At 42.5% G+C, this 26214-nt stretch overlaps 1 protein-coding gene across 1 annotated transcript in view; it reads left to right on the top strand.

Moving 5' to 3' along the window:
* The window catches only part of RXFP1 (relaxin family peptide receptor 1), a 267825-nt gene that overhangs the window by 162958 nt on the left and 78653 nt on the right, over positions 1-26214 (top strand). Inside the window, 2 exon segments of the mRNA XM_029603880.1 lie at positions 4367-4438; positions 16861-16932. Of these exon segments, the coding sequence (XP_029459740.1) occupies positions 4367-4438; positions 16861-16932 (144 nt within the window).

Consider the following 26214-nt stretch of genomic DNA (forward strand, 5'->3'; position numbering starts at 1 on the left):
TCCCCCCTCACTCATCTCTTCTCCAAACTGAACAGTCCTAAATCTTTATCCTATCCTCATAGGGGAGCTGTTCCATGCCCCTTATCATTTTGGTTGCCCTTCTTTGTACTTTCTCCAGTGCAACTCTATCTTTTTTGAGATGTGGCGACCAGAATTGCACACAGTATTCAAGGTGCAGTCTCACCATGGAGCGATACAGAGGCATTATGGCATTCTCTCTTTTATTTGCCATTCCCGTCTTAATAATTCCTAACATTCTGTTTGCTTTTTGAATGCCACAATATGCTGAGCCGAAAATGTCACTGTATTATCCACTATGACGCCTAGATCTCTTTCCTGGATAGTAACTCCTAATATGGAACCTAACATTATGTAACCACAGCAAGGGTTATTTTTCCACATTAAATTTCATCTGCCATTTGGGCGACTTTTAACCAGTTTGTAATCCACGAAAGGACATCACCTCCTATCCCATGACTTTTTAGTTTCTTAGAAGCCTATCATGCGGGACTTTTGTCGATCGCCTTCTGAAAATCCAAATACACCACATCTACCAGTTCACCTTTGTGGAAATATTTATTCTCCCCTTCCAAAAAAATGTAGCAGATTTGTGAGGCAAGACTTCTCTTGGGTAAATCCATGCAGGCTGTGTTCCATTATATATGTTCTGTGATTTTATTCTGTATAATAGTTTCCACAATTTTCCCAGCACTGAAGTCAGGCTCACCTGGGGCTCCAGATAGCTGTAATTTAGGCAGTATTTTCACAGCATTCACTCGCAGGTGTACAAATTAAATGTATCAGTTGTTCTTGCAGCTCAGGGAGCAACACTCGGCACAGCAGCCCACTCCCTGACAAAATCAAATCTCCTAGGCAGCTTGATGTTCCAAATGACTTTTGCTTTATTTACAGATCAGGCACACAACTAAAAAAATAAGGCTGTTTCTCATCCAGCACTCACCTACAGAAGGTTTCAGCAGTACAGAAGACTTGCAACAGCAGAACACAGAAAGATACTCCATAGTCCATCCGGAGACATGAGCTTTCAGACATGCTTCTGGCCCCTATAATCTGAGAAAATGTATTCAGGTGAAACTAATGGGCTCTCAGCTCACCAGCTGAGCAGCTGTAACTGACTGGGGAGGATCAATAGAGATAACCCCAGACCTCCTCAGCTCTGAGAATCCGAGCCTTCTTTCAGGCTGCTCTGAGAGCCTCACTCTGCTCACTTGGGGTCTCAACTTTCTCCACATAACAAGATTTAAAGATACAGTCACACACATTTAAACCATACTCCAAAATGTATTGTTTTCTGCAAAAGGAGAACTATGTACTCTTAGTAACACCTGGCGGTTACACACAGAAGCTGAAGACAGAATATAAGGTAAATCCATTAGGAAAAAAAAACATTGAACATATGCTTATTTGTGATTAGCAGAAGACATATAAATGTAATTTATAGTTCATCTATTCCCTTAGGAATGGTGCCCTAGTGTAATCATCCCAAAAGGTCAGAGTTGACTTAAATACCTCTTAGCAGTGAAGGCCAATTTGGAATTTACTACCCTCATATTCATGCCAGGCCTCACACAGCACGTGGTATTGCTGCCAGCACTGGCACAGTTTCTCCTCCCAAATCTGCTACTACCTGTTTTGCATAGAACTTGAGTCAAAGGTAAAGTCTAGTGTAACATGAGAAAACAAGAATGAGAATAGCCTGCTGGCTTAGCCCTGGAAGGAAGAAACATCTGAGACATCTAAATTCATTCAACAGTAATAATTGTGGCCCATTGAAGGTACTGAACTCTGACGGGAATAGCTATATGTGTCCTGTTATTTATTTATAAGCTAGAAGATAGCCATAGAGATGAGGAAGGAAAAGATAACAAAAGAGCTCTGACTATCCTGGAAACCCAGGAATAAGAAAGAAACCGAGTATGCTCTGAAAAAACATATAGAGCAAAGATAGCATATTCAATACATTTTGAATTGTATTTGACATCATTAATTTTTCCAAACTGAAATTTTCATGTAAAGTTTACCTTTTTTTTTTTAATGAACATTTATTTTTTGAAGACCTTTCACAACCTTAATGATCTCTCCCCAGTAGGAATGTAAGAGAACTACTGCCGATTCTTTATAATAATATTACTGTCAACGAACCCTGTAATCATTTATCACAGGAGACTGAGATTTCAGAAATAGCATCTGTTTTTTAAAATCAGTCATCCTGTCTGAAATGTTTCATCTGTTTCTCAGGAACTGTGGCTCCTCTTGTTATTGCAAGCATGCAGTTCCTACAATAACATCCCTTCACCTCCATAGATACAGCGTCATTCCTGCAGTGACATCACTTCACTTATACAGAAGGCGCTGTATTCCTGCAGTGACATCACTTCACTTCTATGGAATGTGCTGCATTCCTGCAGTGACATCACTTCACTTCTACGGAAGACGCTGTATACCTGCAGTGATATCACTTCACTTCTATAGAAGGCGCTGTATTCCTGCAGTGACATCAATTCACTTCTACAGACTGAGCTTGCATTCCTGCAGTGACATCACTTCACTTCTACAGATTGAGGTTGCATTCCTGCAGTGTCATCACTTCATTTCTACAGAAGGCGCTGAATTCCTGCAGTAACATCACATTACTTCTATGTAGGGTGCTGCATTCCTGCAATGACATCACTTCTACAGAAGGCTCTGTATTCCTGCAGTGACATCACTTCACTTCTACGTAGGGTCTGCATTCATGCAGTGACATCACATCATTTCTAGAAAGGGCATTGCAGTCCTGCAGTGTCATCACAAGTCAACATCCCACAAAATATCATGTTAAAAATATCAAAAAGGACTTTAAAAAATGTGGTTTCCAAAATCAGAACTCTCTGAGATTTTCAGACTAACACTGTGCTGTATAAGCAGTCAAAATAGAGATGGAGTGGAAAGGTCACTCTGGTCCTCAAATGCCATAAAACAGGTCTAGTTTTCAGGTTATCCACAATGAATATGCATGGGATATTTGCAAGCACTTTCTCCATTGCATGCAAATCTATCTCATGCATATTCATTGTGGATATCCTGAAAACCGGAGTTACCTACCCCTATATTAGACTGCACAGGCAGTTTGGTTCAAGAAAATATTTTTAGATATGACAGTTCATTTTTCTACCAATGATGACAGGGCGCTGCTCAGTACTGTGCTGTTATTCTCGTACTTCTCGAGTTATTGAAGGTACATGGACTTTGGTCTCGCTCCCTTCTGCAAGTTGCCACAGGGCAACAATCCACAGTGTCGCACGCCATTGTGGAATTATATAAGCAGGACCTTATTTAATAAGGATTTTCCCAGCTGACACTGAATTGGGTGTGAGTTCTTAATAAAATTGAGCTTTTAATGTTCTCGTAAGGAAATTTATTTCAGAAGATGAAGGCATCCAGAGACAACCCCATAGACCTCTCCTGTGTACTGTCAGTCTAATGGCAGCACTTTTGTAAGCCTGACCCTGTAAGTCTATTCAGGAGTTTCATTTCAATCTGCTACAGCTGAACGATAAAGGAAGATTTGAAACTATTCAGCCTGGTCTGTGTGAATCAGAATCATGTGTTAAATAAATAGCTCTTTTTTTCTCAAAATTGTGAAATTTAATGTAGTGTAGTTTTAAGCTGAATGTAGCAAAAAGGCTGGAATGTCTACAGTCTGAGCAAATGTAGGAGAGCAGCAGCAGCATTAGTGTATTGTGATTTTGGTGGGGTTTTAATGCAATATATTATAGTTGCTGCTACAGTAGATGTGATTTCTCTGCTAGTAGATGATCATGCCCCCTACTTTCCCAATTCAAAAACCTGAGTTAATGGCACATCAAAATCAAATGCAAGACGATTTCACTTAACAATGAAACTTATATAGTTATATGATTTTAAAAGTGTATTTAGTACTAAATTTAATATACTAGTTATAGTTACCCACTCATTTGCTTTAATACCTGTAATGAGGATAAATGCCCTATCATATCAAAGATTTATCAGAGCCAAAAACCTAGTGGTTTTTCTGTAATTGGAAGTTCCAACCCTTTAATTAGTGGATGAAGAAGGAAGCACTAGGACAAGGTTCAGTACAAGATCCTTCTCAAACTCAGGGTTGCCTCTGTCAATTAGGGACAGATGTGACAGGCATTCAAATAAATAATATGCAGAATCTCTGTATTTTTCAAAGCTAATAGTGTCTGATACTCCACAGCACCATCTTGTGTCCACATGTTCAAGTGCATGTGAAGTCACAGCTCTGTCTTGAAATGTTGGTCTTGTCCAATTTCTTCAGCTGCCCTACCACAGTCAAACTTTGTCCTGGTTCTCTTCTCAGGTATCTGCAGCATAATAAAATCCTAACTGTGTCGGTCTATGCCTTCAGAGGACTGTACAATCTGACCAAGCTGTAAGTAATAAGACGTTCACCCCATTGGTACTTCATACATTCTTAAACTAGAGCTTACAGGTTGCTCAAAACATAATTATATTGGGTTATACTCTCTGTTTAACCACAAATAAGCTGGTAATTCAAAAAAGGCAGACATTTCATGTAAGAAAGATACTAGAAAAAATATAAGAATTTTTATTGCATACTCATGCTGCTGATGTTTTGGTACCTGGATACCTTCATCCTCAGAAACGAAGGTTCTACAGATCCAAAATGTCAGTAAGATATATGCATGTAATAAAGTTCTATTTTTTAGCCAAACTAATGCCAGCACTGGTCTGAAACAAGATACAGCCAGGACACGATGAAAGGGGCTTACTGCTCAGGAAGATTACATTCTATGCATCTGATTAAAGCAGAAGTACTAGCTATATTTGTTTTGAATAATAGAGGTTCTCAGATCAAATAAAATGACTCAGATTCTCTTGTTTTCTATTTGGTATTTTATTCTTGAAGCAAAATTTAATCTTTGATGTCTTTGTAAGCAAATTCTATTGACTGACTTCCCCACTGTTATAGGAAGGCAAATTGGGCTACTACTGTGCTGCTCATATTTTTTTTAAAAACCTACGGTAACATCACACTGATATAAGTACCTAAACATGATAATGCCTTACAATCTGAAGAGTGAACTCAGAGTTGGAAATGTTAAAAACATATTGAAGGCATAGCCATAATAAAATCCCCCATAAATTCTTGTTCCCTGTACATTCCCAGATCAGTCCAGACTCCTGGGTTTTGCCTCCCCTCCAGCAGATGGAGACAGAGAAGTTTTAACGGTCTCTGCCCTATACTCCTGAGTTGCCACCTAGAGTCTGTCAGTATTTCTCTGTCCCTAGCAGATGGTGGAGGTGCAATTCCCTTGAGTCTGGGTTAGTTAGGATTTGGTTCTTTAAAAGTACTCTTTTCTTAGTGAAAGATTGAGTTTTTGGTTGTTTTTGGTCCTCTGTTCAAAAAAAAAACAAAAAAAAAACAATTATCTGCTTCAAAGGCAAAGGAGTGGAGCTGATCTGTTAAGCCTCCCAGGAGGTTGCTAGGTCCTGGTGGGACCATCCCCCCTGGTAGCTGAGGAAGAGGAGCAGAGGGTTGGGAACCCGAGATTCTGCCCTGACTGACCATTGAGGGTGATACCGGGGAGCCCGGATCACTCACCTTCATAGCGGAATATAACACTTTAAATTTCTTAAATAAAAAAACAAAAAAAAAAACCTGAAGAACAGCGCGACTGAGGGTACTTTCTTCTTCAGTTTGGACCTGCTTAGCTCCCTCTCCCGTTTTCCCCCATTGTGCAGTTGTCTGCCATCCCTGTTTTGAAGCTCCGGGGTGAGGCCTGCATGGGCCGCGGCAGCACGCAAGCGTGGTTCTTGAGAACCTGTTAGAAAACCCGGCCGCAATTCGCTGCGGCCGGGCCTTCCTACCTGCTCCGGCACAGGTTTGTAGAGTCTGTTTTTGGCCTCGGGGGTCGGTTGCGCCACTCGCTGAGGTTTGTGGGTCGATCGCAGGCTCAGATCGCTGTTTTTGGGAGCGTCAGGGACAGCCCCCCTCCGGGACGCATGCGCGTACTAATGACGTCATTGACATCTTAAAGAGGCAGCAACAGACTCGAGGCTTAGAACTTGCATTGGAAGTTTAGAAGTTTATTTAAAACTGCAACAGTCTGGAGTTCCTTTGTCCTGGCAACAGCCGAGGGTGAGTGAAGTCTGCCAGTTTGCTCCAGCTTCAGTTTTCTTTAAATTCAGCTTATTCCTGCTTCATTCAGAACCTGCTTCAGCTTATTCCTGCTTCATTCAGAACCTGCTTCAGCTTGTTCCTGCTTCATTCAGAACCTGCTTCAGCTTATTCCTGCTTCATTCAGAACCTGCTTCAGCTTGTTCCTGCTTCGCCTACAACCTGTTTCAGCTTAATTCAGCTTCGTCCAGAACTCGCTTCAGCTTCGTCCAGAACCTGCTTCAGCTTGTTCCTGCTTCGTCCACAACCTGCTTCAGCTAGATCCAACTTCAGTCTGTTTCTGATTCAGCCTATTCCAGATCCGATATTTTCCATATGTCAACTACTTTTCACTAACGTTCCCAATTTCTAAAGACAGTCTCAGGGGAACGTGGACTGGTAAGAACTAATATTCTGTTTAGTTTTCTTTGCTTGCACTTCCTTCCGCTGACAAATTCTCAGGGGCTTTTCCCTTGAGACAAACTTTATAATGTCACGGAGAAAGGGTCCACGATCACAGCAGAACCGGAGTTTCTTCAGATTGCCTCTCCGAGGGAGAAGACACGTCGGGGAGATCGGAGGACGAAATTTCCCGCGATAGCTTGAAACGAGGTCATCGAGAGCCTGGGAGGCTTGGTAGCCGGCGGCAGTCCTCGGACACGTTCCTGCTCAGCGCAGGAACAGAGGCCATGTTGAAAACTCTGAGGGACCAAGAACAGGTGGCTTTAAGAGAGCAGGCTGCTTTGAGAGGTAGGAATTCTCCTCTGCCGCTTTCCCCACAGCCTGGGGCCTCCGGGGGGGGGGAAGGCAATTTACCGGCACATCAGGAGCACTCATCGGAGGAAGACTCTGCCAGTGCCTTGGAGGGCTGTTCCTCGTCATTGTCCTCAGAATTTATTTTGCGACTCCATAAGGCTTTCAAGACTCAGAAAGCAGCAAAAAAGATGGGAGCAAGGGCTCTCGGTTGGCCCCATCACCCTTGGAAGTAGGTAGGGGTGCAGGCTTGTCTCGCAAGCGCTTCAAGGCCGCGCGGGAAGGAGGGGTCACGGAGGCCAAGCGGCCACTTCATTCAGATTTAGGCCCAGCGGACCTTTCATCTTTGGAACAGTCAGATTCAGAGGAGACCCCTCCGCAGAATCTCCCAGATGCGGACCAGGATGGGCAGCTGCAGTCACAATTGTTCAGAGTAGTTAAATCACAAGCAGATTGTGATAAATTGCAGGAAGACCTTGTGAGACTGGAAAATTGGGCATCGAAATGGCAGATGAAATTTAATGTGGATAAGTGCAAGGTGATGCATATAGGGAAAAATAACCCATGCTATAGTTACACAATGTTAGGTTCCATATTAGGTGCTACCACCCAAGAAAGAGATCTAGGCTTCATAGTGGATAACACATTGAAATTGTCGGTTCAGTCTGCTGCAGCAGTCAAAAAAGCAAACAGAATATTGGGAATTATTAGGAAGGGAATGGTGAATAAAATGTAAAATGTCATTATGCCTCTGTATCGCTCCATAGTGAGACCCCACCTTGAATACTGTGTACAATTCTGGTCGCTGCAGCTCAAAAAAGATATAATTGCGATGGAGAAAGTACAGAGAAGGGTGACCAAAATGATAAGGGGAATGGAACAGCTCCCCTATGAGGAAAGACTAAAGAGGTTAGGAATTTTCAGCTTGGAGAAGAGATGGCTGAGGGGGGATATGATAGAGGTGTTTAAAATCATGAGAGGTCTAGAACGGGTAGATGTGAATCGGTTATTTAGTCTTTCAGATAATAGAAAGACCAGGGGGCACTCCATGAAGTTAGCATGTGGCACATTTAAAACTAATCAGAGAAAGTTCTTCTTCACTCAACACACAATTAAACTCTGGAATTTGTTGCCAGAGGATGTGGTTAGTGAAGTTAGTATAGCTGTGTTTAAAAAAGGATTGGATAAGTTCTTGGAAGAGAAGTCCATTACCTGCTATTAATTAAGTTGACTTAGAAAATAGCCACTGCTATTACTAGCAACGGTAACATGAATAGACTTAGTTTTTGGGTACTTGCCAGGTTCTTATGGCCTGAATTGGCCACTGTTGGAAACAGAATGCTGGGCTTGATGGACCCTTGGTCTGACCCAGTATGGCATGCTCTTATGTTCTTATGTTCTCACTCAGGTGGAGTCCTTGCGGTCCTTGCCTCAACCCAGAGTCTGGGATTATTTACAGGTCCTGGGTTCAATGGCTTCCACTCTCGACCTGGTACCATGGGCCTTTGCACATATGAGACCTCTTCCGTCAGCATTGTTCTCCCGGTGGAATCCTCTTTCCGAGCAATTTCACCTGCTCCGGCCATTGACGATTCAGCGCATTCCAGTCTTCTTTGGTGGCTTTGTCTGGACAATTTGCGACGGGGTATGGATTTAGAAATTCCCTCATGAATAGTGGTGACCACGGACACTAGCCTCTCCGGCTGGGGAGCAGTATGTCAAGAGTCGGCGGTGCAAGGCCAATGGACAAGAACAGAATCCTCCTGGTCGATCAATTGTTTGGAAACCAGAGCAGTTCGGTTGGCGCTGTAGGTCCTCTTTTAAGAGCATAAGAGCATAAGAAGTTGCCATACTGGGTCAGACCATCAAGCCCAATATCCTGTTACCAACAGTGGCCAATTCAGGATACAAGTACCTGGCAAGTACCCAAACATTAAATAAATCCCATGCTACTAATGCCAGTATTAAGCAGTGGAGGGCCGCTCAGTGAGGATACTCTCCGACAATGCAACGACGATGGCTTACATCAGTCATCAAGAAGGAACCAAGAACCAGGAGTCACCCAGTGGTGACAGAAGCTCAGCTTTTAATCAACTGGGTGGACCAACACCTCTACAAGATTGCAGCCTCTCACATTGCCAGGGTGGACAATGTGCAAGCCGAATTTCTCAGCCAGCACCAGTTGGACCCGGGGGAGAGGGAACTCTCCAAAGAGGCCTTTCGTCTGCTGCGCGAGTGTTGGACCAGGCCCTCCATGGATCTCATGGTGACGTGCCGTAATGCCAAAGCTCCTCGGTTCTTCAGTCGGCGATGGGAACCTGGAGCAGAGGGGTAGATGCTCTGGTCCTTCCCTGGCCAAAGGATGTTCTGTTGTACATTTTTCACCCCGTGGCCATTGGTCGGAAAGTTTCTGCGCCACGTAGTAGGGCATCAGGGCCAGGTGATACTTGTGGCCGGAATGGCCGAGGCATCCGTGGTTCGCAGACCTTCTGAATCTAGCAGTGGACGGTCCGCTGTGGTTCTAACCATCTCTGACTCTTCTGCACAGGGCCCTGTTTGTTTCAGAGAGGTAGATCGCTTTTGTCTACAGACATGGCCTTTGAAAGGCAAATATTAAGGAGTAAGGGGTACTCCAATGCGGTAGTGATCATGCTCTTATGTTCCCGTAAAACGTCTACCTCCATAGCATATGTTAGAGCTTGGAGAGTGTTCAAATCCTGGTGCCTAGACCACGAAGTACGGCCGTCCAGGGCTTCAATTCTGGATGTTCTGGATTTTTTACAGCCAGGGTTAGCCAAGGAGTTGGCTTTTAATTCCCTGCGAGTTCAGGTGGCGGCTCTTGGTTATTTTCGTGGAAAGGCTCAGGGGGGTGGCACTGGCTTCTCATCCGGATGTAGCTCGTTTTTTGAGAGGAGCAAAGCATTTGCATCCTCCAGTCCAGAACCCCTGTCCCTCATGGAAGCTCAATCTGGTTCTTTGTGCCCTTTGTACTGCTCCTTTTGAGCCGTTGAAGCGAGCGACTCTCAAAGTTCTGACGTTGAAGGTAATTTTTCTAGTGGACATTGCTTCAGCAAGGCGTGTTTCGGAGATTCAGGCCTTATCTTGCAGGGAGCCTTTCTTGCGGATTTCAGAAGCAGGAGTTTCCTTAAGAGCTGGTGTCCTCCTTTCGTTTGAATCAGTCAGTGGAGCTCCCTTCCTTCGTGGGCCTAGATTTTTCGGCTCTAGAGTCCAAGGAGTTAAGGAAGTTGGACGTAAAGAGGGTGTTGTTGCGTTACTTGGAGGTTATTAACAGTTTCTGTCTCTCGGACCATCTGCTCATCCTGTGGAGTGGACCCAGGAAGGGTCAAAAAGCTTCTTGGGCCACGATCGCTCGCTGGTTAAAGGAAGCTATTGTGTCAGCATACCTTGTTCAGGGCCGTCTGATTCCGGTGGGTCTTAAGGCTCTTTCTACTTGATCGCAAGCAGCCTCATGGGCGGAATGTCAACAGGTGTCACCGCAGGAAATTTGTAGGGTGCCTACTTGGAGATCTACTCATACCTTTGCCAGACACTATCGTCTGGATGTCCAGACCCAGAGTCCTGTTCCTTCAGGGCCAATGTACTCCGAGCTGGACTCTCTCAGTCCCACCCTCGTTAGGGAAGCTTTGGTACATCCCAGGAGTCTGGACTGATCCGGGTATGTACAGGGAAAGGAAAATTGGTTCTTACCTGCTAATTTTCATTCCTGTAGTACCACAGATCCGTCCAGAGTCCCACCCATGGGGAAACAGAGAGTCCGCTCGGTTGGTGATTAGTCTGTTTTCTGCAAAGTTTATGGAATACCCCCCCTTTAGGGGTCAGTGTATGTGCATGGTTTCGTTCAATGAGTTACAAGTTTTTTCATTCCCTCTGCTCTTCAGGGGAAGTTGCTTTATATGAAAGTTATGGTTTAATATTTCTGCTTGGGTACAGTGTAATACTGACAGACTCTAGGTGGCACCTCAGGGATATAGGACGGAGTCCATTAAAACTTCTCTGTCTCCATTTCTGGAGGGGAGGAAAAACCCAGGAGTCTGGACTGATCCGTGGTACTACAGGAACGAAAATTAGCAGGTAAGAACCAATTTTCCTATTCTTCTTTACAACAAAATAATTTAATAAATGAATACAAAGAAATATACATATTTTACCTTACAGCCTTAAACCAAAGTTTCAGTTCAAGCAGAACTTTCTTCAGGGTTTCTCAAATACGCCTGCAAACTTTGTTTAAATATCTAAATCAAACACTCCCCTTGACCACTATTCCTGCAACATCTGTTGCCACAAAACCATGACAATGTCACACAGTAATTGCACCTATACAAAAACAGAGATAGCTGGGTCAAGTGTTTCCCTTTACTACTATTTCCCATGGCAGCCAAGGTAACATTACTTTAACAAAGTTGCACAAAATGACCATTCTACTCACCAAATCATAATAAAAATTGACATTGAAAATCAAGTACTCACTGAAAATAATATATATGAGGTCGATATTCAAAACCATTTAGAAAGATAATGGAAAAGTTATCCATTTAAATGGCTAGCTGGCTATATTTAAAGCCATATGTGGCTAAATTCTAACTGCATAATGACTTATGCAGCTAGAATTTAACCACAAAAGTCGGGGGCAGTCCAGGTGCGGGCAGGATGCAATTTGGGGCAGACCAGAGTTAGCCACAATGCGCTAACCCTGTTCGAAGGATAGGGTTGTCCTAAAGTTAGTTGAATATACTTATCAGCTAACTTTAAGACAAACTGGAGAAATTCAGCGGTGCGGCTGTGCCACTGAATATTTCTATTAACGGGCCGATTCTGTAAAGTCCGCGGGAGAGCGGGCGAATGCCCGCTCGCCTGTGCGCACGATACAGTATTTAAATGAAGCCCGGCGGTAGAAACGGGCAACAGGAGGCGCTAGGGACCCTTTTTGACAGGAGTGGCGGCTGTCAGCGGGTTTGACAGCCGATGCTCAATTTTGCTAGTGTCGGTTCTCGAGCCCGCTCACAGCCATGGGCTCGGAAACCGGACGCCGGCATAATTGAGCATCCAGTTTTCGACCAGACAGCCACCGGCTGACTTCAAATTTTTTTTTTATTTTTTTTTTTAATCTTTTTACTCTTTGGGACCTCCGACTTAATATCGCCATGATATTAAGTCGGAGGGTGCACATAAAAGCAGTTTTTACTGCTTTTCTGTACACTTTCCCGGTGCCTGAAGAATTTAGCGCCTACCTTTGGGTAGATGCTAATTTCTGAAAGTAAAATTTGCGGCTTGGCTGCACATTTTACTTTCTGAATCGCACGCAAATACCTAATAGGGCCGTCAACATGCATTTGCATGTTGAGGGCGCTATTAGGTTTGGCAGGTTGGACACGCATTTTCCGCCCCTTACTGAATAAGGGATAAGGGAAAACGCGCGTCCAGTGGCAGGTTAACAGTGCGCACCTGCCGATACAGTACAGTGCGTTCCGTTGGAGCGCACTGTACTGTATCGGCTAGTTAGCTGAATAGCTATATCCAGCTAACTTAACTAGTTGCTCCACGGCTGAATCTCTCTCTCTCTCTCTCTATATATATATATATATATGACACAAAAAAACTCCAAAAGGAGAAGGAAAAAACACATTGAACAATTCTCTGTTCTCCAAAACACAAACAGTATGTAAGTATTTAAAGTAAATTTTTATTCAAACAATAATCCTATTAAAACAAATTACATATGTTCATCCCTAAAGTTTTCCTGAAAATACTTATGCATATAGGGCTGGATTTTAAGACGTACGCGTGGGCGTATATTTGCACGCACCGAGCCCTAGGGGAGTCCCGATGCCTTCCCCTGTTCCCTCCGAGGCCGCTCCGAAATCGGAGCGGCCTCGAGGGGAACTTTCCTTCTGCCCCCCCCCCCCACCTTCCCCTCCCTTCCCCTCCCTACCCCAGCCCGACAAAAAAAACCCTGGTACCTTTATTTCCGAAGGCATAACGCGCGTTCCCTCCAAGGCCGCCCCCCCACCTTCCCCTCCCTTCTCCCTCTGGCAATGCCCACGCCCATGCCCCGCTCCCAGGCAGCCCATTTTTTCAAGCCCCATACTTACACGCATCCTGAGGCTTTACGCGCGCCGCCGGACCTTTTGAAAATAGGCCCGGCATGCATAACCCCCCCAAGCTTGTAAATCCACCTGGATTTACGTGCATAGGCTTTTAAAATCTGGCCCATATTGTAAAACACATTAAACACCTATTTGCTATTCATTGAACTATTGAATACATCAATAAACATTCCAAACCCTCAAATCTAAACTATTACTAATCTCAAGCTTACCTGAAATTGGGCAATGCTTCTGCTTCCAAGGACTACAATCACAGTCACTATTATATAATATAACAAAGTATCACAAGCTCTGTTAAACGATTTAACAATGTATTTCTCGATCTGCTATTCATAACCAAAAACATTTACTTATGATCGTATAAAAGTAAGAGGTGTAACATTCTTATAAATATCAAGCTGTAGTGATACGATCATAAGTAAATGTTTTTGGTTATGAATAGCAGATCGAGAAATACATTGTTAAATCGTTTAACAGAGCTTGTGATACTTTGTTATATTATATAATAGTGACTGTGATTGTAGTCCTTAGAAGCAGAAGCATTGCCCAATTTCAGGTAAGCTTGAGATTAGTAATAGTTTAGATTTGACGGTATGGAATGTTTATTGATGTATTCAATAGTTCAATGAATAGCAAATAGGTGTTTAATGTGTTTTAAAATATGGGCCGGATTTTAAGACGTACGCGCGGGCGTACATTTGTGCGTGCAACCCGGCACAGCCATGCTCATGTTATAAAATCCGAAGTCGGCACACACAAGGGGGTGCACACTAGTGCACCCCCTTGCGTGCGCTGAGCCCTAGGGAAGCCCCGATGGCTTTCCCCGTTCCCGCCGAGGCTGCTTCCCCCCCTTCCCCTCCCTTCCCCTACCTAACCCGCCCCCCCAGCCCTACCTAAACCCCCCTAACCTTTATTTTATAAGTTGCACCTGCCTCTGGGCAGTTGTAGGTTGCGTACGCCGGCCCAGTGCTGGCGCATGATCCCCCAGCCTAGCGGCCCTATGGAGTATCGTTGACCACAACTGAACTGCTGGACAAGTCCAGAAGGCATGCGAAAACTTACCTGATATATAGTTATTTACAAACATTTGATATTCCACGTTTTTCCAACATTGGCCTCAACGTGGATTACAATTGAATTAGAGTAGGCTGATAGGAACAGTATCAATAACATTTGTTAAAGGGGTGGATGCAGTCATCATAGAATCAATGTCTAGACATAGTAACTGTAGGTTCTTATTCATGGGTAGGCTGGGGAAGACCTGGTTGAATAGCCATGCCTTTGTTTTTGTTTTTTTCTTTTCTGGAAAGTTAGATAGAATGGTTCAAGCTGAAGGTGTAATGGTAGCTCATTCCAGATTTTGGGTTCATAGCAGTTGATAGTGAGCAATATGGTGCAGGCCAATGTGTAGGGTTCCTGCAAGGGTGGTTCTGGAAGGGCGATTAGAGGCACGGAAATGTGGCATTTCCTTGAGCCATGCAGGATTGTTTTTGTAGAGCACATTGTGAAGAACGGTGAGGGTTTTGTATTTTATCCGGAAAGGGATGGGGAGCCAGTGCAGATCTTTTAATGCTGGGGAGATGTTTTCTCTTTTGCGTGTGTCAATGATGATTCTAGCCATGGAGTTCTGCAGGATTTGTAGAGGTTTAATTGTGGAGTTCTGCAGGATTTGTAGAGGTTTTAGCTTGCAGTGCAAGTTAAAAGAAAATTTTAAAGCCTTAAAATTCTCATTAAATCATTAAAAAATTAAGCAGCTTCAAATAAATTAATATAATAAAAGGCTCCAGTATTAATAGAAAAACCTGGATGAAAAGAAAACATTTGGGACATCGGGTTAGGCATAGCTCTTCTGTTAGCTGATTCCAGTACTCTGGCACTGCAACTGAGAAGGTGCATTTGCGCGTTGTGGTAAGTCGTACTTGATGCAACGATGGAACCTCCAGTAAGAACTTTTGAGAGGATCTTAAAGCTCTTAGCGGGCAATAAGGCTTCAGCATAGCAGAAATCCAGGGAATGGTAAAATGAGTGCAAAAGTCTTGAACTAAGCTAGTAGTTTTATAAGTGATCCTCGTCTCAATAGGCAACCAGTGAAGATTCGCTAGAACTGGAGATATATGGTCACACATGGTAAGAGCAGAAACAAGTAGAGCTGCTGCATTCTGCAAAAGTTGGAGCGATTTGATGACAGAGAAGGGAAGGCCTAGGTGCAACCTGTTACAGTAATCCAGAATGGGCATAATCATCAGCTGAACAACAGTACAAATGTCACATGAGTGTAGCAAAGATTGAAGTGGGTATAGTAACCAAAGTTTATAAAAGCCCGATTTTACAACAGCCTTGATTTGAGGGATAAAGGATAACATTGAATCGATAATAACACCAAGGTTTCATGCTTGAGAACTTAATTTCATTGTCATCCCATGAATCGTAATAGAAGTATGTCTTGGGACATCCCTAACATATACTAAAGTGACCATTATTCAATTTGAAATCTCCCATTATCACTATGTTGCCAATTTTATTAGCCTGCTTAATCTCTGTTAGCATTTTACATTTTGTTTTCTCATCCTGGCAAGGCTGGTACTAATATTAGCCCACCACAACACACACACTGTACTCATCCCCATCACACTTGGAATATCTTCCTGCAGAATTTCTATCCTGTTTGAATCACTCCAGGTTCACAAGCAGGCCTGCTTTTCAGCATATCCCCAATGAATATGCATGAGGTATATTTATATACTCTGCTTCCACACTGTATGCAAATAAATCTCATGCATATTCATTGGGGATCTCCTGAAAAATAGGCCTGTTTGTGGCACAGCAGGTTCAGAGTTGCCTACCCCTGATATAGTGCCACCCAGCCACCAAGCTGATCTGCCCTGTCATGTCAATATAATTTGCAGAACAACATGCAAAATACATGTGAAAAAGGAGATGTGTAATTGTTTTCTCTGTTCAAAGTATTCAAAAAAGAAAATCTCATATTTAGTATCAGTGCTGCTGTTTTACTCACAATGCTTGTCACAGGAAACACAATTCAGAAGTTGCTTCCAGTCCCTGGATGCTTTGATATAAGCAGAATATAAATGTTTTTAAACAACAAACAAGTAAAAACACAAATACATTAATAAATAATCCAATTTATTTGTTTTTTATTTATTTAAACAGTTTTATATACCGTCGTGTGGACAAATCCATCTCAACGGTTCACAATTTTGTCACAATAAAAGAAAAGTAAATAGAAAAAATACAATTATTATATTATAAATATCTCTAAAAAGTTAGATTTAAAACTATAAAATTACCAAAAGCTAAAGAGTAAAAGCAATATAAGTAAAAAGGTTAAAAAGTTAAAAAAACCCTCTAAAAAAGACATGCCTAGAGACTCCTTCAATTTGTTCCTTCAAGTCTTTGTTAAGCCATTTTTCGCTAGTGTTTCACACCAAAAAGGTTTTTTGATTTCTTATCATTGCAGATATTTTGCTAGGAGCTGTTCAGAGTTCTCAGATACATTACTCTTTTTCTTTTTCTTTGTGATATATAAGTTATTCCCGCTGTTTGCAGAAAAGAATGGCTCTAATTTCCATGTGAAACAACTATCACATTCAGCACCATTAAATGTGGGAAGAGCTTTTGTGACATACAGTTTCAGTAATTCCAGTCATTACCCAACATTATTCCATTGTTCCCTGGAGTCCCCTCATGTGAAATGTGCCTCACTTTTCTGAAGGGCTAGGATCAGAGTCCACCTTACAATCTGTTGATTGCAAATTATTGTTCTTTCTCTTTCAGGTATCTGAGCTATAACAGGATCACCTCTCTGAAGCCAGGAGTCTTTGAAAGTCTTCACAGCCTTCAATGGTTGTATGTTGGGGGCAAGGGGTTATTTCTTATCTTAATTTATCTTATGTGTTCTCAATCCCAAACTAAAACAACTCAGTTCAAGGGAATAATTTATTTTCTACTTATTTTATGGGGGGCTTATGCCTTATCATTATTAAGTTAAAATAGCAGCAGAGCACATATGGAAATACTCTCAGCTTTAAATTAAAAAAAAAAAAAAGTGAATACTGTGCTAGGACTTACCCGAAGCCTGGTAGGAGGAGAGATGCCTCCAGTGAACAATCACTGTAAACAAATACAACCAAGGACTTAAGTCTAGGTAAGGGTTATAAATCTGAGACCAACATGCATATCACAAAATGCATCCTCTGGTGCTGTGACAAAGTGCTTTACATCTCTGGATGTGTGCTGAAGGCATCTTCTCCATTGTCCTCTGATTATTGGACTTCCTGCCTTGCTTTACCTTGGTATGAAACAGTTTTGTATTGCCTTATTCATTGTTACATACAAGTATGAAATTGTATATTAATTATTGTGGAGCCTGTCCAAACTTAAGAACGAATACTAAACCAAAAATATGCCTTAGTCAAGGTGTTCTCAACTCAGTTCTTGGGAAACACCTAGCCAGTCCTTCTTTAGGAGATCCACAATGAATATGCATGAGGTAGATTTGCATACAGTGAAGTCAGCGCATGCAAATCTAGCTCATGCATATTCATTGTAGATATCCTAAAAACCTGACTGACTAGGTATGTCCCGAGATCTGAGTTGAAAACTCCTGCCTTGGCATCGATCTTTACCAACCTTACCATCTAGAGCCCTCTACAATAAAAAATCTGAGCCCTCTTCTTTCTTTCTAATGCTTGAGGATTGGGGATTCACCTGTCAGCATCAGCAGAACAGAAAGCAAAGGACATAAGAAAAGGAAGAGCGCATACGCATTTCAAACAAGCCTTCCCGGAATAGCTAGATTGCCCCTCCACCCCTGCCAATGCTCTCCTTCTCCACCCCGTTCCCCTCTCCTTTGCCAATAACCTTTAACTGCTCACCGTTCGTGCATAATCCTCCGGCAAAGATATATCTATTTATGTTTTAGCTTATATTTATTCTGCAACCCCATGGTATTTTTATTAGCCATGTTATATTTATTATCTGCAGCTCCATGTTATACTTATTATCCGCAACCCCATGTTAATTGTTTTATATTTTTATCTACTTGATCTTTCCAAAGCCTGCTATATACCTCTGTATACTCTCCAAGTTCCGCTTTTCTCCCTGTTTTATTGTATTTCCCTGCTGTTATAAGTTACATGTAAACCGATATGTCTCGACGAATACCGGTATAAAAAAAACCCTAAATAAATAAAAAATAAATAAATACAACATATTGTAACATATTAATTGTAACAAAAATTTCTTAGTATATTTTATTCCATAGAATTAGTATACAAATCCATCTCTCTCTCTCTCTCATTTAGAAGTTAAGAAGCTCATGGGCATATATATCTGTAAATCTTGATCTACAGCTCACACTCTTATGGCAGGGAGGGCAAAATGGAACTGGGATGGTTCTTGATTGTAATCAAGATGGTTCTTGATTGTAATTCTCTTCATGAGCCTTTTGGGAGAGACATGTGAATTAAAAATACATTTATTTATTAATATTATTATGGTCCAATATAAATATCTTAGCACGGGGCATACATTGCTGTGTTTTCAGACTCTTATGCACGAATATGAAATCCCACAGTGCTCATAGGTAACATACAGATAACAATAGGGTTTTGCATGAGCGGTATAAAGAGGAACTTGACTGAACTGCAGTCTCTTGTACTTACACAGCCTCAACATAGCTGACATTTATAAGCTGTTAATACCACCAGATCTAAGAGAAAATACCTGGGTATCCATGTTGCCTATGAAGATACAGAGACAGTGTGGGCAGCTCAAAGGAGAGTCCTACGAGCTGCCTCACTCACTGCCGATGACACTGGAAGCTGCACATTGCAGGAGTGTCGTGCTCCTCTACCCAGGCCACGCCACGTGGCTTGCACACTGACGCAGCATCTAGAACATAAGAAATTGCCATGCTGGGTCAGACCAAGGCTCCATCAAGCCCAGCATCCTGTTTCCAACAGAGGCCAAACCAGGCCACAAGAACCTGGCAATTACCCAAACACTAAGAAGATCCCATGCTACTGATGCAATTAATAGCAGTGGCTACTCCCTAAGTAAACTTGATTAATAGCCATTAATGGACTTCTCCTCCAAGAACTTATCCAAACCTTTTTTGAACCCAGCTACTCTAACTGCACTAACCACATCCTCTAGCAACAAATTTCAGAGCTTTATTGTGCGTTGAGTGAAAAAGAATTTTCTCTGATTTGTCTTAAATGTGCTACTTGCTAACTTTATGGAATGCCCCCTAGTCCTTCTATTATTCGAAAGAGTAAATAACCGATTCACATCTACTCATTCAAGACCTCTCATAAGAACATAAGAAATTGCCATGTTGGGTCAGACCAAGGGTCCATCAAGCCCAGCATCCTGTTTCCAACAGAGGCCAAACCAGGCCACAAGAACCTGGCAATTATCCAAACACTAAGAAGACCTTTATCCTCGATAACCGCCTAAACCTAAAGAAAACTATCAACAACACGACAAAGACTGTTTCTATAAACTTCAGGTGTTAAAAAGACTCAAACCCCTTCTGTACTTCCACGACTTCAGGACAGTGTTACAAACCATGCTCTTTGCCAAGATAGATTATTGTAACGCCCTCTTCCTCGGACTCCCCATCTCCACCACCAAACCTCTACAGATGCTGCAGAATGCCGCAGCAAGAATCTTGACCAATACCAACCGTAGAGAACACATCTCCCCCATCCTCCGGAACCTTCAATGGCTGCCAGTAAACTTCAGAATCCTACACAAATCCCTCACCTTAATACACAAAACGGTCCACAATCATATACAGCTCGACCTTGAAATCCCTTTCAGACTCCACACCTCAACCAGACCAATTAGAGAAGCATACAAAGGAACTCTACATGCCCCCCCAACCAAAGCCACACGGCTCACTATCACGAAAGACCGGGCATTCTCAATAGCAGGCCCTACTATCTGGAACAACATCCCCACAGATCTTAGATTAGAACCATGCCATCTAACTTTCAGAAAAAAACTTAAGACTTGGCTTTTCCGCCAAGCCTTCCCGCAACCTTCTGAAGCACACTAAATGCCCTTAGCCACAATTCACGATCTCTGGAATTAGAAACTCCTAAGCAGCTAAAATATATAAAATTCTAATCTGTATTGTTATTATGTTCTGATCTATTTGTTGTATGCTTCTCCATTGTTACTATTATGTACTGTTATTATGTGCTCAGTTATCTGTCTCCTCTACTCCATTTTTCCAGCTACCTATGCCTCCTTGTTGATTGTAACTTTGCTCCTTCTGTGAAATGATTATTGATTATTTATTTACTGTTAAGTTCCTCCCTGTTTTATGTAAACCGATTTGATATGGCTATTACCATGAAGGTCGGTATAGAAAAATGTTAAATAAATAAATAAATAATAAGATCCCATGCTACTGATGCAATTAATACCAGTGGCTATTCCCTAAGAGGTAGATTTTCAAACAAGGCGCGTTGGCGTACTTTTGTTGGTGCTCCAGGCACAAACAAAAGTACGCGGGATTTTAGTAGATACGCACGGAGCCGCGCGTATCCGCTAAAATCCTGGATCGGCGCACGCAAGGCTATCAATTACGTATAGCTGGCGCGCGCCGAGCCGCGCAGCCTACCCCTGTTCCCTCCGAGGCCGCTCCGAAATCGGAGCGGCCTCGGAGGGAATCCTCTAACGCCCTCCCCTCACCTTCCCCTCCCTTCCTCTACCTAACCCACCCACCCGGCCCTGTCTAAACCCCCCCCTTACCTTTGTCGGGGAATTTACGCCTCCCGGAGGGAGACGTAAATCCCCGCGCGCCAGCGGGCCGTTAGCGCGCCGGGACGCGACCTGGGGGCGGGTACGGAGGGCGCGGCCATGCCCCTGGACTGCCCCGGGCCGTAACCACGCCCCCGGACCCGCCCCCAAAACGCTGCCAACACACCCCCTAAACGCCGCGACGACCGGGCCCCGCCCCCGACACGCCCCCCTCGGAGAACCCCGGGACTTACGCGAATCCCGGGGTCTGCGCGCGCCGGTGAGCCTATGTAAAATAGGCTCACTGGCGCGCAGGGCCCTGCTCGCCTAAATCCGCCCGGATTTGGGCGGATTTAGGCGAGCAGGGCTCTTAAAATCCGCCCCTAAGTAAACTTCATTAATAGCCATTAAGTTCTCCTCCAAGAACTTCCCCAAACCTTTTTTGAACCCAGCTACACTAAATGCACTAACCACATCCTCTGGCAACAAATTCCAGAGCTTTATTGTGCGTTGAGTGAAAAAGAATTTTCTCTGATTTGTCTTAAATGTGCTACTTGCTAACTTCATGGAATGCCCCCTAGTCCTTTTATTATTCGAAAGTGTAAATAACCGAGTCACATCTACTCGTTCAAGACCTCTCATGATCTTAAAGACCTCTATCATATCCCCCCTCAGCCGTCTCTTCTCCAAGCTGAACAGCCCTAACCTCTTCAGCCTTTCCTCATAGGGGAGCTGTTCCATCCTCTTTATCATTTTGGTTGCCCTTCTCTGTACCTTCTCCATCTCAACTATATCTTTTTTGAGATGCGGCAACCAGAATTGTACACAGTATTCAAGGTGCGGTCTCACCATGGAGTGATACAGAGGCATTATGACTGGGGTTTTATTAACCATTCCCTTCCTAATAATTCCTAACATTCTGTTTGCTTTTTTGACTGCTGCAGCACACTGAGCTGACGATTTTAAAGTATTATCCACTATGACGCCTAGATCTTTTTCCTGGGTGGTAGCTCCTAATATGGAACCTAACATCGTGTAACTACAGCAAGGGTTATTTTTCCTTATATGCAACACCTTGCACTTGTCCACATTAAATTTCATCTGCCATTTGGATGCCCAATCTTCCAGTCTTGCAAGGTCCTCCTGTAATGTATCACAATCCGCTTGTGATTTAACTACTCTGAATAATTTTGTTACTGTTTTAGTGCTGGTAGTTATTTTATGGAAGGTTTACTATATTGTAATTATAGTTCAATTTATTCATGACTTTCTGTGGCTTAGCCCACACCCAACACACTTCATTATAGGCCTAATAGCATATCAGTTCCAAATTGTCTTCTTTGCAGTGCATGTAAATGAAATATACATGTTGTAGTAAGTTATATTTTTATCTCAAAAGTCTGCACTTTAATTAATCCTTTTCCATGTAAAATCTCCCTTTTTGGGTTGGGAAAGTGGTTAAGAAATTTAAAAATGCAAAAAAAAAAAAAGCACAATTTTTAATTGTGTAAGGTTTGTGTAAGGTGTGTGTAAGGTTTGCTAACATAACTGTGGCTTGGAAAACAGCCAGGAAGAATAAGGGGGTATGTATAAAATCATGAAAGTACTTGAACAGGTTAATGTAAATCAGTTATTTACTCTCTCAGATAATAGAAGAACCAGAGGGCACTCCATGAAGTTAGCAAGTAGCTCATTTAAAACAAATTGAAGAAAATTCTTTTTCACTCAGTGCCTAGTTAAGCTCTGGAATTCATTGCCAGTGGATTGGTTACAGCAGTTAGTATAACTGGGTTTCAAAAAGGTTTGGATAAGTTCCTAAAGGATAAATCCATAAACTGCTATGATGGTAATTAATAAGCAGTAGTAGCTTGTAATCTATCTAATGTTTGGGTACTTGCCAGGTACTTGTGTCTTGGATTGGCCACTGTTGGAAACAGGATACTGGGCTTGATGGACCCTTGACCCCATATGGCATATCTTATGTTCTTATGTCATCAGGTGACTAATAAATAAATAATACCCATTATTATTATAATCCATTTATTTTTTATTTTATTTTATTTATTTTATTTATTTAATTTATATACCGGCAACCGTTTGCACATCGTGCCGGTTTACAGATAACTTACAACAAGGATATATAGGCAAAGCCTTTACAAGAAACAGTATAAAACATAAGCTCAAAACAAACGGAGCAAATAACTAGATAACTTGTGGAAGGAGGGGTGGGGTGATCGAGACAGAGGAGGGGGCAGGGGAGGGTGAAACTGGTACATAAGGAAAAATATGTACAAGGGTCGAGGGAATTATTGTTATATACATATGTTATATACAAAATTGTTTAAGCGCGTAGAGGCTCAGTACTTGAGGTGAGCATTTGAGATCTCAGAGGTCTCTTCTTCCTAATGCATCAAGCATCTTTTGTTTTCTATTGGTCCTATAGAGACTGTAGGATCAACATGACCTTTAATAAGTCAGGAGTTTCTGCTTTTTGAATTATTTTTTGAGAAACAATGTCAGATTTTGGAGCCGTTACAGAAATTTGGGATGCAGAATCATGAATGTTGGTGGGGGCAGTGTGAATGAGAAAAAACGATCTACAGGAATGGACAGTTAGGGAAGATGACATGCAATAGTTAAGAATGACATGACCAAGCAATTATTTTTTTTAATGTTTCCATCTCTGCACTTCTCTTTAAGTAATTTTACATTCACGTTTAAAATAATATTGCAATACTTAAAGTGTCAAAGATGTCAGTCATATAACATAAAAGTCTCTGAAGAAAAGACTTTTATATTTTGAACTTGCAAATTACTATCTTTAACCTAATTGCTGAAATTGCCTCCAAAAAAAGGAGCTGCAGTTTAATTTCCAATGACAACGGAAGCTCCATCACCCACTCTTAAACCTGTAGCACGGTCAAAAGCCTTTTTAAATAATTCAGACAGCAGTTAAAACAAGTTATGATTCTTAACCTCCCAACTCACTTTTTCTTTCTTTTGTTAATTTTATCCCTAAGGCAAATATGATAATTGTTTGAAGATTTTATAAATTTCTTCTTCCCTTGTCATTGCTTCACTGTGGCTCAGAGTAAGTGCTAGTATCATCCCAATGGATCGACAATACAAGTGCAGCTCACACAAAGCAAGAGTAATCTGAGGCATTTATTTACGTTTTATTTTGAAACATGTTCAAGAAGTGAAGTATTCACAGCTGAAGGAGGAATCTTTCTTGAAAGTTCATGTACATCAACTTCTCCGGGTAATTTTCATGTTGCTCCAATGAAAGAAATAAAGCGTTTTCAGTGTATACTAAGTTATCCGTCCTTCAGAACGTAATCTGTGCAAACAACAACAACTTGCATGACAGCTATAGCACACCCTGACAAAGCCTCCTACTGATTGCACTGGGGCTATCAGCTCGTATTTCTTTTTGCAAGTTGTTTTGCCATTACTCTGTGACTCAACGCACAATTAAACTCTGGAATTTGGTGCCAGGGGATGTGGTTAGTGCAGTTAGTATAGCTGTGTTTAAAAAAGGATTGGATAAGTTCTTGGAGGAGACGTCCATTACCTGCTATTAAGTTCACTTAGAGAATAGCCACTGCCATTAGCAATGGTAACATGGAATAGACTTAGTTTTTGGGTACTTGCCAGGTTCTTATGGCCTGGATTGGCCACTGTTGGAAACAGGATGCTGGGCTTGATGGACCCTTGGTCTGACCCAGTATGGCATGTTCTTGTGTTCTTGACTCTGTTCCATATTTTACCATGCCTCCCAGCTTCCAGTGTACCATGGTAAGCAGGCAGTTACATAGAAAACAGTAATGGAATTGCTGCTACAACCGAGGATAGTACAGTTTACGAACTCCCACGGATTACAAGATCCGAAGCAGCATGGTTTTTACCAGAGGTAGGTCTTATCAGACAAATCTAATCAATCTTTTTGAATGAGTGACCAGAGAGTTGGATCGGGGTAGATCGCTTCATAGTTTACTGGCTCGCAGGATGCCATAGCCATGCTGCCCCAGGATTCCCCATAGGCATGTGCACGTGGCGCGCACCTAGTCTTAAAGGCCCCGTGGCGAGAACCTCCTCAGAGATTACATCATGCAGATGGGTATTTAAACCCTTGCCATGCAATGAATAGATGCCTCAGCAATGGGTCGCCTACATCTTGTGTGTAGTGTGAGTTGCTTCTTCTTCCTGCTTCCTCTTCCTGCCTTGTCGCTCCAGCCCAGTCTGCCTCGTTTCTCCAGCCCAGCCTGTCTTGACTTATCCAGCCCTTGCCTTCCTTCCTGCCCTTCCGTTTCAGTCCTTCTCCCTGTCTTCTCTGCCTGCTCTTGGACTGACTTCTGGATCTGACCTTCGGCCGGACTTCAAGCATTTTTTCCTGCAGTCTGCCTCTGACCCTGAAACGGATACTAACCATTCTTGCCTGCCACCTGCCATTGACCCTTGCCCAAACACTGACCCTTTTTGTATGCCTTCTGCCTCAGACCCTAGCCTTATACCGGACCTACGCTCTTGCCTCCTCCTTAGACACTCTTGCCTAAGAACTGGCAGCCCCTGGAACCCAAGGGCTCAACCTGAGGGGAAAGGGATTGGTATAGGTGAAGCTCCTGATCCGTCTCTTCCCAGCGTAGATCTGCCAGCTGTCAGGGAAGACCAACAAGGCATTCCCTGTAGGTTGAGCCAACTACAGCATAAGGGTCCAGAATCTTACAGTGCTAGATGTAGAATACTTGAATTTCAGTAAACAGAATGTTGGGAATTATTAGAAAAGGAATGATGAATAAAACGGAAAATGTCATAATGCCTCTGTATCGCTCCATGGTGAGACCGCATCTTGAATACTGTGTACAATTCTGGTCGCCGCATCTCAAAAAAGATATAATTGCGATGGAGAAGGTACAGAGAAGGGCTACCAAAATGATAAGGGGAATGGAACAACTCCCCTATGAGGAAAGACTAAAGAGGTTAGGACTTTTCAGCTTGGAGAAGAGACGACTGAGGGGGGGATATGATAGAGGTGTTTAAAATCATGAGAGGTCTAGAATGGGTAGATGTGAATCGGTTATTTACTCTTTCGGATAGTAGAAAGACTAGGGGGCACTCCATGAAGTTAGCATGGGGCACATTTAAAACTAATCGGAGAAAGTTCTTTTTTACTCAACGCACAATTAAACTCTGGAATTTGTTGCCAGAGAATGTGGTTCGTGCAGTTAGTATAGCTGTGTTTAAAAAAGGATTGGATAAGTTCTTGGAGAAGAAGTCCATTACCTGCTATTAAGTTCACTTAGAGAATAGCCACTGCCATTAGCAATGGTTACATGGAATAGACTTAGTTTTTGGGTACTTGCCAGGTTCTTATGG

This window comes from Rhinatrema bivittatum, chromosome 1 (genome assembly GCF_901001135.1).
Source record: "Rhinatrema bivittatum chromosome 1, aRhiBiv1.1, whole genome shotgun sequence".
NCBI classification, from domain to species: Eukaryota; Metazoa; Chordata; class Amphibia; order Gymnophiona; family Rhinatrematidae; genus Rhinatrema; species Rhinatrema bivittatum.